The 15,590-nt window shown below is 49.5% G+C and overlaps 1 protein-coding gene across 6 annotated transcripts in view; it reads right to left on the bottom strand.

Moving 5' to 3' along the window:
* The window catches only part of MYT1L (myelin transcription factor 1 like), a 136,160-nt gene that overhangs the window by 106,095 nt on the left and 14,475 nt on the right, over window positions 1–15,590 (bottom strand). For all 6 annotated transcript variants that reach the window (XM_088837762.1, XM_088837763.1, XM_088837766.1 and 3 more), the window contains exon 4: window positions 5,544–5,884. In XM_088837762.1, coding sequence (XP_088693888.1) covers window positions 5,544–5,884 — 341 coding nt within the window. The remainder of the gene's footprint in view (window positions 1–5,543; window positions 5,885–15,590) is intronic.

Below are 15,590 nucleotides of genomic sequence, written 5' to 3'. Positions count from 1 at the left end.
AGCCATACGCTTCGCTGTATTTGAATACTAAACTTCCTAAAATAACGTGTTCATGGATGAAGGGAGACATTAATTTTTAAGATAAAAAGTTCATATTCTTTCTCCCAACTGTGAACAGTTGAGACCTTGCCTTCTAAACACATCTTGGTTTCCACGCTGATCTCAGAACGTACTGCTTTTTTCTGCTGACTGTGGGAGAAAGCTGGTGGGCTAATTCTGATGTTCACAGTCTGTCTGTGTTCCAACTCGTTTCCCTCATCAGGGCCATTTCCTGGGAAGGATGCGAGAGGGTACTTGGCTAATCAGTGCGAATGCCACATCAAGAGGGAGGTTCGGGGGCCACAGTGGGAGACCCTCACCTCTTATCTGTCCTCATCTTCGGGACGCTCAAGCCTGTGTGTGCGCGTGTGCTCAGCCGCTAAGTCGGGTCTGATTCTCTGTGACCCCATGCCCTGCAGCTCACCAGGCTCCTCTGTCCATGGGATGCTCCAGGCAAGGATACTGGTGTGGGTTGCCATTTCCTCCTCCAGGGGATCTACTTGACCAGGGATTGAACCCAAGTCTCCTGCATCTCCTGCATTGCAGGCGGATTCTTTACCATCGAGCCACCTGAGAAGCCCCAGACTCAAGCCCACTGATTGCAAGTTGTCACAATGTTTTAATTATGTGACACCCAGTACATTACCCTGTATGAAAGAAAAAAAAAACACCCTGGAAACCGGGAAATTTAAAAAAGTTGTTTCTGTGAGGGTGGGCTTTGTCTTGAGTTTCCTTCAAAGACAGGTGTGACTGCAGAGCAGCTGGAGGACATTGGGGGCCGCTTTTGGGGGTGTGCAGTGCACACAGAGCCCAGAGTCAGAACAGGACGGGCGCTGACCGCCCCCGGTGAAGGGGTCCTTGGTGGGAGAAGGGGCGAGCTGTGCCACCTGACGACAGCACACCAGGCTCTGCATCGCATGAACCGCCCCCGACACCCAGCTTGTCCCCTGCCCAGAGCAGCCCGCGTATGTGCACACCCTCAGAATGACTAACCACACTCCCTCCCAACCACTAAATTCCTCGCAGACGTGAGCCTCCAGGCATGCATACACATCTTTGGCTGATTCATACACAGAACACGAAGCCAGGAAATCTCTAGAAAAGGAAGGTGTTTGCATTTTCATGTAATTTGACCCAATTGGTCAAGTCAACTGTTTTCAAAGTTGAATTGTCAAGACAGCCCCAAAATTCAAGTAAAGGGTAAGCAAAGAAAGGACTTCACATATTTATAAATGTATTTCAAAAACAAAATATATTAAGAAATTACTAAGTTTTAAAGATGGCAGTGGACGTGAGGGTCTTCTCTAGTCTGGACAGCACATTCCTATATTCTTCCTCATGGAATTTCCTTTCTTGTCAGTAGGCAGATGCAATATATACTCAAGAGGAGACACAGATGCACGTGCTCATTTTATACACAGATATATGTGTGCATCTATTATTTAAAGATGTGTTCTTTTTAGTGGGCGATGCTATGAAAATAGACCATGATTTACCAGGCATTAAATAACCATTGAATCTGTGTTTCTCAAATCATGAGACTCTGAAAAGGTACTAACTATACCATGCACGAAATCTGCTATTATAATCTACAACCCCTGGATAATCATTTTCTTAACTTTAGGATAACAAGGGAACTTTAATCTGATAATTACAGACTTAAACTACCACATGCATTTTTGAAAATAAAATCTTCCTGCAAAAGACCAGCCTATGATAGGTCGACTGGACAAAATATAATTTTGGTTAATTAGTTATGAATCTAATGTAATCCAAAATGAATTACTCAGATAGCCTTTCCTGTTGTTGAAACAGGCAAAAAGTGATAAAAGGAACACGAGTTCTGAAGAAAGAGAAGTCACGAGAGAGCCTCAGCGCCCCCGTCTCTCACCGAGACAGCCGGCCTATCCGAGCCTCAGTGTCGGCCTCAGTAGCAACTGACCGGGAAGCAGCTCCCACCCTGCCTGCCTCACAGTCACCGCAAAGCTCGCGCGCAGCACGCACCTCACTATACTGACTGGAGACGCACATTATCTGTAATACTTTGGTTCCTGTGTGACTACACTGCCGGAGGAGTCTCAGAATTAAAATAAACACCTCATTTGCAAGTTATAACAGTCCTTCTGTAATCAGTGGGTGCCTATGTAATAATTTGGCGGTGTGTATACATTTGTTTTCTCTGTAACAAAACCTCTCAGTAAACTCCACATTTCAATTTATAATAGAGGTGGGGAAAGAAAACAGCATCATTTTGGTAGGAATAGCCTGAGGTTTTATATCCACTGGTGAGGCTGAGGGCTGCTCAGCTTCATCCCTGCAGCTCCCGAGCAGTCCTGGTCCCCTCTGGTGGGGGCCCTCGGCTGGTGTGGATGGGCCCCCTGATCAGCCCCACGGTGCCCCCCAGGCCTCCCGGCCCTGCACGCTGCCTGCCTTGCCTCCTCCTCTCTTAACCACTGGTCACTGTCCATGCTGTTGGCTCAGAAAGAGGCTCAGGCCCCCCTCAGAGAAAATCCGCTGATGGCTGGCGATGCAATGGTCACCAAGAGTGTCCACCAGGACAGGCAAAGCGACCTGGAGATGCTGACCCAGCACTCGGGTCACCAGATACAAAAGGCACTTTCCCCAGGTTTTCAGAAATGCCCAGTTTCTGCCAATACACGGAAGGGAGAAACGCGTGCTACGTGGGGGTGTCCTGCAATCACACTGAGCTTCCCACATTATAGACGTGGCCGTGAGGGCAGAACTCACACTGGCTGGTGGTGATCCTGGCAGCAAACTCAGCTATCAGGTAAGACAAAATGCACATGGGGAGGACGGAAAAACAGGAGCAGGGTGGGCCCACGCCTTTCAAAGCCTGCCTGTCCTAAGTGTCCACAGCTAGGAGTCTGATCATGTGAAAGACACGGTTCATCAGCCCAGTTATGTCTCCTGGGGTCTAACCTTCCTGAAAATTTCTGGCCCTGGGGTTAGGAAACTCCTGCTGTTCAGTCCACTTGGCAGGTGTTCCCATGGGTAGACAGGGTCTTGGAATGCCTGTTCACAGGCTCCTGCAGTGGAGACTTCTCTCCAGAACAGAGAAGCTCTTGGAACGTTCTCCAGGAACCAGGCCTCAGAAGTGGGCTCTTCTTAGGAGGGATGTGTTTGTTTGACTTAGAAATCAGGTGAGCCTGTGACTCCCCCAGCCCAGAACTTAGTGTAAATCAGAACCTCGGTGCCAGGTCCATCACACAGGCCATCTTTGAGCTAACAACTCTTTGGGACGTAGGATTTGATGAGAGCCTGTCCAAGAGGGAGTAACTTACTACACTTTACTGTCAAACTATTTGGTCAAACTGACGTATTTGTCATATAACAGAAGAGGTAGCCCCGTGATCCACAGTATGGGCAGCCTGGCTGAATCTCTCATTAGTAGCTCTAGGTGATTCCTTTGAAGTTCACGTAATCAATGATTCTAACAGTGGCTCAGCTGGGGAACCCAGAGCTTAGCATGAATTCTGACACCAGGAGCTGGCAGGCGATCATTCATCCTTCTACTGGGCCTTTTCTTTCCTGAACCAACTTCCTTACGTGCCTCTGACACGGACTCGATGTTCGCGGAGCACTGAGTGCTGGGTGCCAGGTGACGGCACATGGTTAGATGTTACGATCAAGCAATTGTTTCATGAACTCTTTCTTACACCTACTTACTTGACTTTTCCTAGAAAACTCTCTCTAGCTTTGCTTTCTCACTTTTTAACGCAATTCTAAGTGTTCAAGTCCGAGCAAACAAACCCAATACAGTCCCAAGCTGAGGCCTATTGTTTCAATAAGGTTCTGTTCACCTCTGCAAAATATGTTGCTTTGCATTTTTAAAAGTAGATTATTTAAACTGTGGCCCTAAGTAAGCTAAAATTGTCAGTCTAATTCTAGCAGATGGAGGACAGAATCTACACTCTGATTAAGACACTTGGATAAATGAGGCACCCAGCCTGTGCATGCACACCCCTCCCGCCCTCCTCCGTCAAGCACCCAAACTCTCACAACTTTAGATGTTCACGTCTACTGCTTTCGAAACACAGAGAGACAGTAGGGAAGAGCAATATTTTATACCATCTTCATACGAGGCCGTTGTTAAGCTGCAAATCATGAATCAGCCTCAACAATGGATGGTTTCACCCAGAACAATACACATTGAATAGAGCATCCAGAAATAATTTTCCAAATTGGTCAGATCTCCAACTTTCCCATTCTACAATTTTATTACCCAGAGCTGTTGTTTTTAATTCTCAGCATGGAAGTTCCATCTTCTCACTAATGACAACGCAGTCTGCTCAGCAGACTGTGCGGTGTCTGCATGCGGGGCTGCCCTCATGCTGATGCCCAGGCTGCCTCTGCACCACGAGGAAAGACCCCATTTCAACCCATGAGGCTTGTGTGTGTGTGTACAGGTACCTGTAGGTATGCTTGTATTATCCATGTAAATGTGTCTAATTGTTTTCATAAGGTCTTTTCATAAGGACCTAACTCATGAGAGTAATCAAGGATTATTTCACAACAGGTTTCCTGGAACTAACCCATATGACCTCTGAAGGAGGAATGTTGATTCGTCTCCACACCATGGATTAGCAATAACTTACTCACATCTACAGGATCTAAAAAATCTCTCCCCACTGATGGAAACCACTGTCCCTTGTGTTGGAAAATTAGTGCTTCTCAGAATTCAGATTCTCTAAGAGATTTGAGCCCAAGCAAGAAGCATAAGGGGACAAAAAAGATTCCTTTCACTTTTTAAAGTGGTTTGCCATTTCTCTGAGGCAAACTCCAAGGCAGTAAAGACTAGAATTAGACTCTTCAGAAACCTCCTACTTCTCTCCAGAAAAGAGACAACTTCTGAGAAAGGACTGGCATTTGAACTCTGGTCTTTCTGAGTCTGACACTAACAGAAAGCTGGATGTAAAAGCAAAGCCAACTGAAATTTATTGCTCCAAAGATGCCACCACCCGGCACAGTGGGCTTCTGACCTGTCCATTTCACCGTATTAGAAACATGGTTCTCCCACAAGAAGCAGACGACGGGTTAATCCATCACTTCACAGAGTCGTGTTCCTCCCCGGCCCCTGCCTGATGGTCACTAACACAAAGCCTTGCCACCCGAAGGACAAAGCCTACTTCACCAGCTCGTGCGCAGGGGTCACACCGAGCTTCCAGGTCCCGTGGGGCCCCGCGGGCTGGGCATTGTCCACCCCACCGCCCCCGGAGTGGCTCAGGGCGGGACCTCTCGGGGGGAGCACCTGGGAAAACCCAGACGGAACTTTCAGGATGAAAGCGGCCACGGAAACCAAAGAGCACACCGCAGACGTTTCAGCAAATTTGGGGAAGACAGCTCTGAAGGACGACCCGACTGAAACGCACCTAAGGTCAAAGGGCTGCTCGGCAGAAACCCTCTAGCGGAGAGCAAGACCCCGCGGGCCGCTGAGCCTCCCGGCGCCGCCCGGCCGCCCGAGCCCCGCCCTGCGGGAGCACTACCGTTGTCCTCCTCCTCGTCCTCGTCCTCGTCCTCGTCGTCCTCGTCGTCCTCCTCGCGGTCCTCCTCCTCGTCCTCGTCCTCGTCCATCTCCTCCTCGTCCTCGCGGTCTCCGTCCTCGTCCTCCTCCTCATCCTCCCTCTGCTCCTCGTCCTCGTCCGACTCGTCCGACTCGTCCTCGTCCTCGTCCTTCTCGTCTGCGTCCTCCGAGCCGTCGCTGTCGTAACACTCGTCCACCGACGAGCTGTCCGCCTTCACCGCGAACGGTTTCCGCTTGGGAGCAGGCTCCTGGGGCTGTTTGTCTTGTGTTTTTCTTTTTTTAGCCAAGGGACAACCATACACGCTGTTAAAAAAAGAGAGAGAGAGACAAGACCTGAGTTACCGTCGCTGAGCGTCGGGGCATCGGGAGTCGTGGTTGGAGAGGCTGAGGTTCAGCACAAGTGCAGAGAGGGTGTGTGCACACAGCCTGTCACGTGTGTGCAGCACCTGTGCAGGGAGCAGCGACCACAGAAACCCAGCGGGCGAGGGTCTCCTCTCTCAGCCCCGTCAGCATTGTCCCCGTGATCGCCCAGGGACCCTCGCAGCGCCCCCAAGGACATTACGAAGCACTTGCACATCACCCCGTAACTGACAACACGAGTTTACTAACCGTCTCATCAAATACACCCGAGTGCACCAGAGTGTAATATGCATTTAGAAAGTGAAAGCTGCTCAGGCGTGTCCGACTCTTTTCAACCCCATGGACTGTAGCCCATGGTGTTCTCCAGGCCAGAATACTTGGAGTGGGTAGACTATCCCTTCTCCAGAGGATCTTCCCAACCAAGGGATGGAACCCAGGTATCCCGCATTGCAGGCGAATTCTTTAGCAGCTGAGCCACAACAGAAGCTCATGCATTTAGAAATAAGAATTACTTCTGCACGTTGCATTAATACATATACATTATTGTGAAATATGAAAATATATATGTTGTGGAAAAGTTCTGGATATATTTGGATTTGAATATTCTCAAGATAACACTGTATGTGTAGACAGAATGACCACTCTGAGAAGACAGACCATAACATTTATCGATGCGAACAAGTTTCAAAGTCTACAGAAGTTGTCAGTCCCACCCTGGCACCACAGACAGCACTCAGCTTATCTAGCATCCAGCACTGATCATGCTGAAACTGCCCAAACTTGGGTGAGACCCTTAGGGTAGGCACTCGTGACATTTCCTTGAAAAAGAACAATTCTCCAAAGTGCTAAATATAATCCTTTTCTTCCTGGAAGCCCTATATGTGTGTGTATGAGAGAGAGAGAGAGAGAGAGAGAGAGAGAGAGAGTGTGTGTGTACTACAGGAATGAGGGCAAAAGACATACAGGGAAATTACTGTGGGGGATCATTCCATGTGTCTAAAATGAGGTGTGTGACCCCCACTAATAGCTGAACACTGTGGCGGGGGATTCCCACAGACCATGATCAGCTTACTTTTGGACCCAGGAATTCATTCAGTCATAACCCACCCATGCTTCATTATCTTGGCAGCCGCCTCTGTGCTGGCTTGTGCTGGGCAGCAGACTCAGAGGTCAAGAGAGAAGATCCACCTTTCAGGTCACTTTTGGTCCAACGGGACTCAGCCCTGGCGTAATTCTGCTTTAGAAATTCTGGTCACTGTGTACCACGGTGCACCCAGCACCTCGGGGGTCAGGGGCACTTATCAAGCAGCTGTTGGGCTACTAGACACAGACTGACAGACATGTGTTTAAATCACAGAGAGGCGGCCACAGCCTAAGAAGAGGGGCGACAAGTCAAGGGGGCTGTGGGCGTCCCAGGAAGAGGCCCTGGAGACGGGCCTGGAGGGCCACACACAGACGCCCGGGGGTGAGCACGGGGATATGAGGGCCGCGTGGGGTCGGACCAGCCTGTGGGCTGCTCAGGGGCTCGGGGTTGAGTGCAGCAAACAGGAGCTACTGAGTTCTCTCATGCAATCAGTGACGCGACCATGGCTGCACGTGGGAAGGTGATGCAGGCTCAGTGGGGAGGACACGGTAGGCAGGAGGGATGAGATGGGGGAGGAGAAGGCAGCAGAGCCTCCACGTGAGCCTAGTGTGATGGGCCTTCTGCCTTTTGACTGTTCTCATCTCTTAAAAATACAACGATCAACCCCAGGATAATATTTATTGTAATCAGAGAAGCTGAAGGAAACATATTGGTCTAGAGAGTGTTTCTAATAGGGAATAAACAGCCACCTGAGCTTTCTCTCATGGGAATAGTTACATGGATTTGGGGAGAGGCTGTGTCGATAATCCAGGACAAACATTCCATTGCATGAATGACCACATCCTCCTGGCTTCCATCCCTGACAACTGGTCAGGTCCAATTTCCATTCCAACCCATGTCCTCCAGATGTGGTCCTGGATTTCAGGGGACTTGCTGAGGTATTCACTCTGTGTTTATCTGAGTAAGTCAGTGAGCGTAGCAATAAGTAGTCTTGTCCTTCTGGGCTCTGTTGGTGAACTTGTGGCTCACAAGGACTACTGTTACCTCCCCAAATCTCCTCTCTCTTGTCTCTGTCCATCAACAAGTTGTTGGGTGTTGAAAGGCTGCTGCTGAACCATGAAAGACGCCAGGATTCTTGGTCTCTGGAGAAGAATTCAATCCGGGGCCAGAGACGAGGCTTGATCGCTCAGAGCTTTTGTGTAATAAACTTTTATTAAAGTATAAAAGAGACAGAGAAAGCTTCTGACATGACATCAGAAGGGGGCAGAGAGATCAAGTCTCGTCTCTGGCCCCGGATTGAATTCTTCTCCTCTGCAGGCCAAGAATCCTGGCTTCTTTTGTGGTTCAGCAACAACCTTTCAGTGTGTCTGCCCTGCATCAAAGCTACCTGCACATCAGGTGTTCACCGGGACAGCCAACGTGCTGTCACCCTCAGGTTCATTCAGATGCAGGCAAATGATGGGAAACCAGCTAACTTTGATGATACTCAGAATGGCCCACCTCCACTGGGTAATGGGAAGGTCTGCTGATGGTGTGAACCCAGCACACCGATGTGAACCCAGTACGATGGTGTGAACCCAGCACACTGGTGTGAATCCAGCACGATGGTGTGAACCCAGCACGATGGTGTGATCTCAGTACACCAGTGTGAACCCAGCATGCTGGTGTGAATGCCACACGATGGTGTGATCTCAGTACACTGGTGTGAACCCAGCATGATGGTGTGAACCCAGCACACTGGTGTGAACCCAGCACAACAATGGACTTCTTGCTGATTCTCCCATCTCTGCTACCCCAAAGCCCCAGACGCTCAGACCTGAGACGGTGGGGTTGTAAAGTTCAGAGCAGGGGAATGGAGACTGCCTTCTCTTTTTATCTGGATTGGCTTTATTTCTTTCTCCTGCATTTTGTAAACCATCTGGATTCATTTTTTCCAGCTTTCTGAAATTAGTTGGCCTCAAGCTTACAGTGTCTTCTGCCAGTTTAATATGGTTTGATGCTTTTTTTTTCTTTATAGCTACTAATGTAAACTATAAATAAAATTGTGTTCCACCTACAAACAAACCAGACTGCGAGTTCCTGGTATCGATTTTAGACATGACAACCAAGCCCCCAGGCCAGATTTCACTTTACTTGTGTCAAACAACTCCTGGATTAAGTGGAAGAGTTAGTTGCTCAGTTGTGTCCAACTCTTTGTGACCCATGGACTGTAGCCTGCCAGACTCCTCTGTCCATGGGATTCTGCAGGTAAGAATACTGGAGTGAGTTGCCATTTCCTTCTCCAGGGGATCTTCCCAACCCAGGGGTCAAACCTGCAATATCTGCATTGCACACAGTCTTTACTGTCTGAGCCACCAGGGAAGGCCAGACACTGTGGCTGCATGGGCCGGGATGAAGACCCCTCTGTGATCAGCAGATGCCTTCTGATCGATGATACCCAGTGGTCTGAAATATTTCCAAGTGAAGCCTTGGGAGGAAACCCTGGGACACGCACAGGGGAGCGTAGTGCCTCCGATGCCCGCATGCGGACCCCGTGTCTACTGAAGTGGGGGGCAGGACAGGACACGCCCAGCTGGGGAAGCACAGTGTCTGCTTCTCTCCCACCTGTGGCAGCTGTGGTCCAAGAGCTGGAGAAGCCAGCCTGCCTCGCAGCTGCTGTCTCCTCCAGACTCATCTGGGCTCACATCCACCGATACGTATGGGTCTTTCTAAAAAACAACATCCCCCGCTGTCCTGGAATGTCCCAGCAAGACAGAGCAGGCAGAAGAGTCTAAGGGAAAAGTGGCGATCTGGTGCCAAAAGGAAGTCCCAGGCGTGAACGCAGCCGGCGCCGGGGCTGGCCCTCACCGCTCGCAGGCAGGTCCGAGCTCCTCCGGGGCTTGGCGTTCATGTCAGCATCGCGCCCCTCACTCCTGTTTCTCAGCGTTGCCGTCAGCCTCCACCAGGCATCAGTTGCCTTTCCCACAGCTGCTGAGGGAACCTCGGGTGTGAGCGTTACTCAAGGAACGTCGTCAAATGAACAAATCACGGTTTTCTCCACTTATTAGTAGTGAAAGCACTTACCACATCCTAGCATGATTATGGGCTGACACACTGTCTTTCTCCTTCGCAGGACTGAGCCAAAGGCAGGAGGTTAACGGCTTGTTCTATTTTTAGAGCTGCAGTGTCTAATAGAGTAGCCACTAGTCACACATAGCCATTGAAGAAAATTAAAGGAGATTTTGAAATGAACTGCTCAGATGCACTCGTCATATTTCAAGAGTCCAGGAGCCACAGGGGGCTTTTGGCTATGCCAGCTTGGACACAGTAGGTTCTGGGTAAATGTCTGCTTAGTGAGGGCCCTGTGGGAAGGACCTGGGCACCGAGCGGGGCTGAGTGGAGGGGGGCTGAGCTTCAGGGGGCAGCTCAGTGTCCCGAGAAGCCACCAGCAGGAAAGCTCAGCCTTCCGGTCTGGCACTCATGGAAGCAAAGCAGATAACCACAGCAGAAGCAGACTTGGCCGCTCTGATGGACAGGGCACCCCGCGGGAGCTGAGATGTTTCAGCAGGAGGCAACGGTCAGGCCTGCGGGCTCTGCCCCCCTCTGAGCCGAGAGGCGAGCCAAGCCTGGGCGCCATCTGCAGGGTCCCCAGGACTGCTCCTCACGCCCCCTGCACCCCCCTCAGTCTGCAGCACACACAGCACCCGAAGGTGACCGCAAGTGCATCCTGTGTGTCCTCCCCACGGTGAAGACTTCAGAGCGGCAGTAGGTGTGATGACTGAGGATCGTGACAGCGCGTGCTTCAACGTCCGCGAGCTACTGGAAGTCACGGAAGGGAGGGCTGCAGCCTGAGCCCCTGTGAGCCCCAGGCTTTGATGATCTCAGCTCCTCTGTGCTTCTGGGCACCTGTACGTCCTGCAGTGACTGTAGTGTTTGCAGTCCTTTTGATGTTAACTTGATTTAAACCACATTTAGTCTTTTGTTGAAGAGCATCTATTTCAGCTTCATTGACTATGCCAAAGCCTTTGACTGTGTGGATCACCATAAACTGTGGAACATTCTGAAAGAGATGGGAATACCAGACCACCTGAGCTGCCTCTTGAGAAACCTGTATGCAGGTCAGGAAGCAACAGTCAGAACTGGACATGGAACAACAGACTGGTTCCAAATAGGAAAAGGAGTACGTCAAGGCTGTATATTGTCACTCTACTTATTTAACTTATATGCAGAGTACATCATGAGGAACGCTGGGCTGGAAGAAGCAGAAGCTGGAATCAAGATTTCCTGGAGAAATATCAATAACCTCAGATATGCAGATGACACCACCCTTATGGCAGAAAGTGAAGAGGAACTCAAAATCCTCTTGATGAAAGTGAAAGAGGAGAGTGAAAGGGTTGGCTTGAAGCTCAACATTAAGAAAACAAAGATCATGGCATCTGGTCCCATCACTTCATGGGAAATAGATGGGAAAATGGTGGAAACAGTGTCAGACTTTATTTTTTTGGGCTCCAAAATCACTGTGGATGCTGATTGCAGCCATGAAATTAAAAGACACTTACTCCTTGGAAGGAAGGTTATGACCAACCTTGATAATATATTAAAAAGCAGAGACATTACTTTGCCAACCAAGGTCCATCTAGTCAAGGCTATGGTTTTTCCAGTGGTCATGTATGGATGTGAGAGTTGGACTGTGAAGAAAGCTGATCGCCGAAGAATTGATGCTTTTGAACTGTGGTGTTGGAGAAGACTCTTGAGAGTCCCTTGTACCACAAGGAGATCCAACCAGTCCATTCTAAGGGAGCTCGATACTGGGTGTTCATTGGAAGGACTGATGCTTAAGCTGAAACTCCAATACTTTGGCCACCTCATGCGATGAGTTGACTCACTGGAAAAGACTCTGATGCTGGGAAAGGTTGGGGGCGGGAGGAGAAGGGGACGACAGAGATTGAGATGGCTGGATGGCATCATCGACTCTGTGGACATGAGTTTGAGTGAACTCCGGGAGTTGGTGATGGACAGGGAGGCCTGGCGTGCTGTGATTCATGGGGTCGCGGAGAGTGGGACACGACTGAGCGACTGAACTGAACTGAACTGAGTCTTTTGTGTAAGGTTATTCTAGACTATTGGTTACTTGCCACGAGACCTTGCCGTGAACACACATGTATGAAATACGGCATACTAAATACTTTCGAGGCTGGTTTCCATGCTGGTTTTAATGGTATTTCCCTTGACATTTTCACTTCTCCAGTTTTCATACAAATGGGGACAGGGGCTCAGACACTGAAGAACACACCTGCTGGGTGTGCCCCGTGCCCAGCTCACACATCACAGCTGCTGACAGAGACCCAAGGTCTAGGATGAGGCGGTCTGTGCTCGTGAGCACAGGAAAGCCAAGGTCAGTCCCGCACCCACGAGCGTTCCTCGTGGTCTCTTCTCTGGTGGCGGGTACTTCTCTTGTGTTTCTTGCAGAGCCTCAGTGTATCAAGGATGAATAATTATTTTGGAATAATGGAAATCCTGTGTAAACATGATTCTGGAGTGCTGGGTTCTACTGTCAGCCCAGCACTCACAGAACACTTATCCTGTGCCTGATTTCCTAAAATCTTTACACATATGGATCCAGTAAACCCTGCAGTGACCCATGGAGACGGGTGCTCTTTTAATTCTGTTTTTGAGGGACAGACACTAGGGGATGTATGCTGACAATCTCAAGGCTGAGTGACCCCAGACAGGGTATTCGACCCCCGGCCGAGGCACGGTTCCCCACGTCTTGGTTTTCTGGTCTCCAGAGAGGGAGACACACGCCCGCCTCTCTCACTGGGGTGTGCTGAGACGTCACTCACACGGTGACGTTCCTGCTTCCCTGACTCTTCGCGCGCTAAGTGGGCTAGCCACAGTTTGTGCTGAAGAAATAGGCTGAGTGACTCATTTGTGCAGGAAACGTTTTGAGCGGCACAGAGGGCCCTCATCTCTCAGGACAGGAGCAGAGAGCCACACCCTCCTGGCGAGGGTGGGGGTCGCACAGCTTCACAGAGGCCCCCACGGAGGGGCAGGAGAGACACAGGGACACAGTGCAGTGCGGCTGCTCAGCAGCACGGGGACAGCCCTGGATACAGGGGGCCATGACTGCTGCTCAGCGGCACGGGGACAGCCCTGGACACAGGGGGCCATGACTGCTGCTCAGCTGCTTCCTGGGGGCACTGGGGCGAGATCAGGAGAGGGGTGGTTTCACTGAAAACCTTTCCTAAGGCTGCGGTGTGGAGAAGGGGCTGGACTCAGAAGGGGGGACTGGACTCAGGATGGGGGACTGGACTCAGGATGGAGGACTGGACTCAGGATGGGGGACTGGACTCAGGATGGGGGACTGGACTCAGGATGGAGGACTGGACTCAGGAGTGGGGACTGAACTCAGGAATGGGGGCTAGACTCAGGAGGGGGGGCTGGATTCAGGAGGGGGGCTGGACTCAGGAGGGGACTGGACTCAGGAGTGGGGACTGAACTCAGGAATAGGGGCTAGACTCAGGAGGGGGGGCTGGATTCAGGAGGGGGGCTGGACTCAGGAGGGGGGCTGGCTGGCACCCTTGATTTGTGGGGTCACTGTGCAGCGGGATAGAGCTGGTTTCCAAGGGAGGTGGAGAGAGGAGAAGAGCGCTTAGACAGACCTCGGGGAACAGGGGTGTCTGAGGAGAGGGAGGGGAGGAGGGGCAGCAGAAGGAAATGCAGCGGCCAGAGAACCATCCAAGTGCCCAGCGCTCCCAGGAGGTCTGCGCTGCTCCCCTGGGGTCCCGGTCTGCTGGAGTGGTGGCGGTGGAGAGACCTGCAGCTCTGGACAGCGCTTAGAGGCATCTGGGAGGCCACCAGAGTGGGAGAAGAGTGACCAGGCCAGGACGGGTATTGTACTGGGAGCTGGGTTTTGAATGTGGCCTGGAAGGATGAGCCATGTCTATACAGACAGCGAGGGTCCAGTCCATCACGCACGTGGAAAGTCTGTGAGCAGCATCAGAGCTGCCTTAACACAAAAGTGAGGCTGCTGAGAACATGTGTTTAAGTAACTTGCTCAAGACTACACAGCTATTCAACTTTGGGTAGCTAATTTAATCCCTATCAGCCTCAACTTTTCCATCTGTAAGATGGGCACAGTAATTCCTATTTCAGGCTTTTGGCAGCAAATGATAAACATAAAAAAAATATAAAATCCCTTCTGATTGTGTGGAAGGGGCTCTCACTTTGTTATTCTCTCCTCCCTCTTGTTGTCTTATTTGCAGCTGACACTCCTTTTCACCACTGAATTTTTAAAGGGTTATTCCTACATGTCCTTAGAATATATAAAGGCATCTAAGAATACTTTAGAAGTAATTTAATATGAATTATTCAATTAAATGGCTAGCATACCACGTCTTTCTGATATCTTTCCAACACATATATTAATGAAACCAATTCAGTTCTGATACATGTTGACATATTTCCTGAATTTGTTTCTTTTATTCTTTTTATACTATTATAAATGAGAGCCAGACTGATTTGAAAAGTATATATATTTTAAGTTAAATGTGACACAAATGTTCTCGGAATTGTGAGACTTTCAGTGAATAATTTTTCAAAATGTTTACTTGACCCTATTGCTTTAGAGAATTAAAAAAATCTGTTTCTGGAAGGCAGAGATTTGCTTTACTTTTTTATATAATTTTAAATGATGTAGCCTATTATTAAATATTTATTGCCTTGAATGGCAGTTTAAAGAATCAAATAAAACATAATCACTATGTAATTTATTTTGACTCAAAAAGAACACTTCTCCAGGGAAAGGCAGCAGCCTGGTGGGTCCCTGGTCCAGGGGGGAGGGTGGGTGGAGATGCCCAGGACCTGGCCCCCTGTTACCAAACCCCGTTCCAGGAGATGAGGTTATCTGGCTGCTGACACTCTTTCTTGTATTTTAAAAAATTCTTGAAGTTCTTACAGTATGCTCCCCCTCTTGTTCTTTTCACCTGAATTAGCTTGTGTGTCTCTGCTCTTCCAAAGCCCAAAGGACTCAACAGGAGCAGCCTTGGTGTGAGTGCAGCACAGCACCTGCCCTCCCCTCCCCGTCCTCCTGCCTGCCCCTCCGTCCTCCCCGCTGCCCCTCCGTCCTCCTCTACCTCCTCTCTTCCTGACCCTTCAAGACCATCTCAATCTACTTTCTCCTTAAAGTCCTTCCAGGTCAGTCTAGAAGTCAGGAGGCTCTGTCTTTGATACTCCACTGTAAACGAATCTTCTGTCTGTAAATAAACGGACAAAGAGGATATGGCACATATACACAATGGAATTACTCAGTCATAAAAATGAATGGATGAAATAATGCCATTTTTTGGCAATCTGGATGCAACTAGAGATTATTATACTAAATAAAGTAAGTCAGGCAGAGAAAGACAAATGTCATATGATATCACTTATATGTGGAATCTAAAAAGAGATACAAATGAACTTATTTCCAAAACAGAAAGATTCACAGGTATAGGAAACAAACTTTGGTTACCCAAAGGGAAAGGTGACGGACAGGGATAAACAATATGCACAGTACTGTATACCAATAGGTAAACACCTACAGGC

The sequence above is a fragment of the Moschus berezovskii genome, chromosome 7, assembly GCF_049115385.1.
Source record: "Moschus berezovskii isolate FMDL1 chromosome 7, NW_MosBer_1.0, whole genome shotgun sequence".
Lineage (NCBI taxonomy): Eukaryota > Metazoa > Chordata > Mammalia > Artiodactyla > Moschidae > Moschus > Moschus berezovskii.
This window is presented reverse-complemented; position numbering and strand designations above follow the sequence as displayed.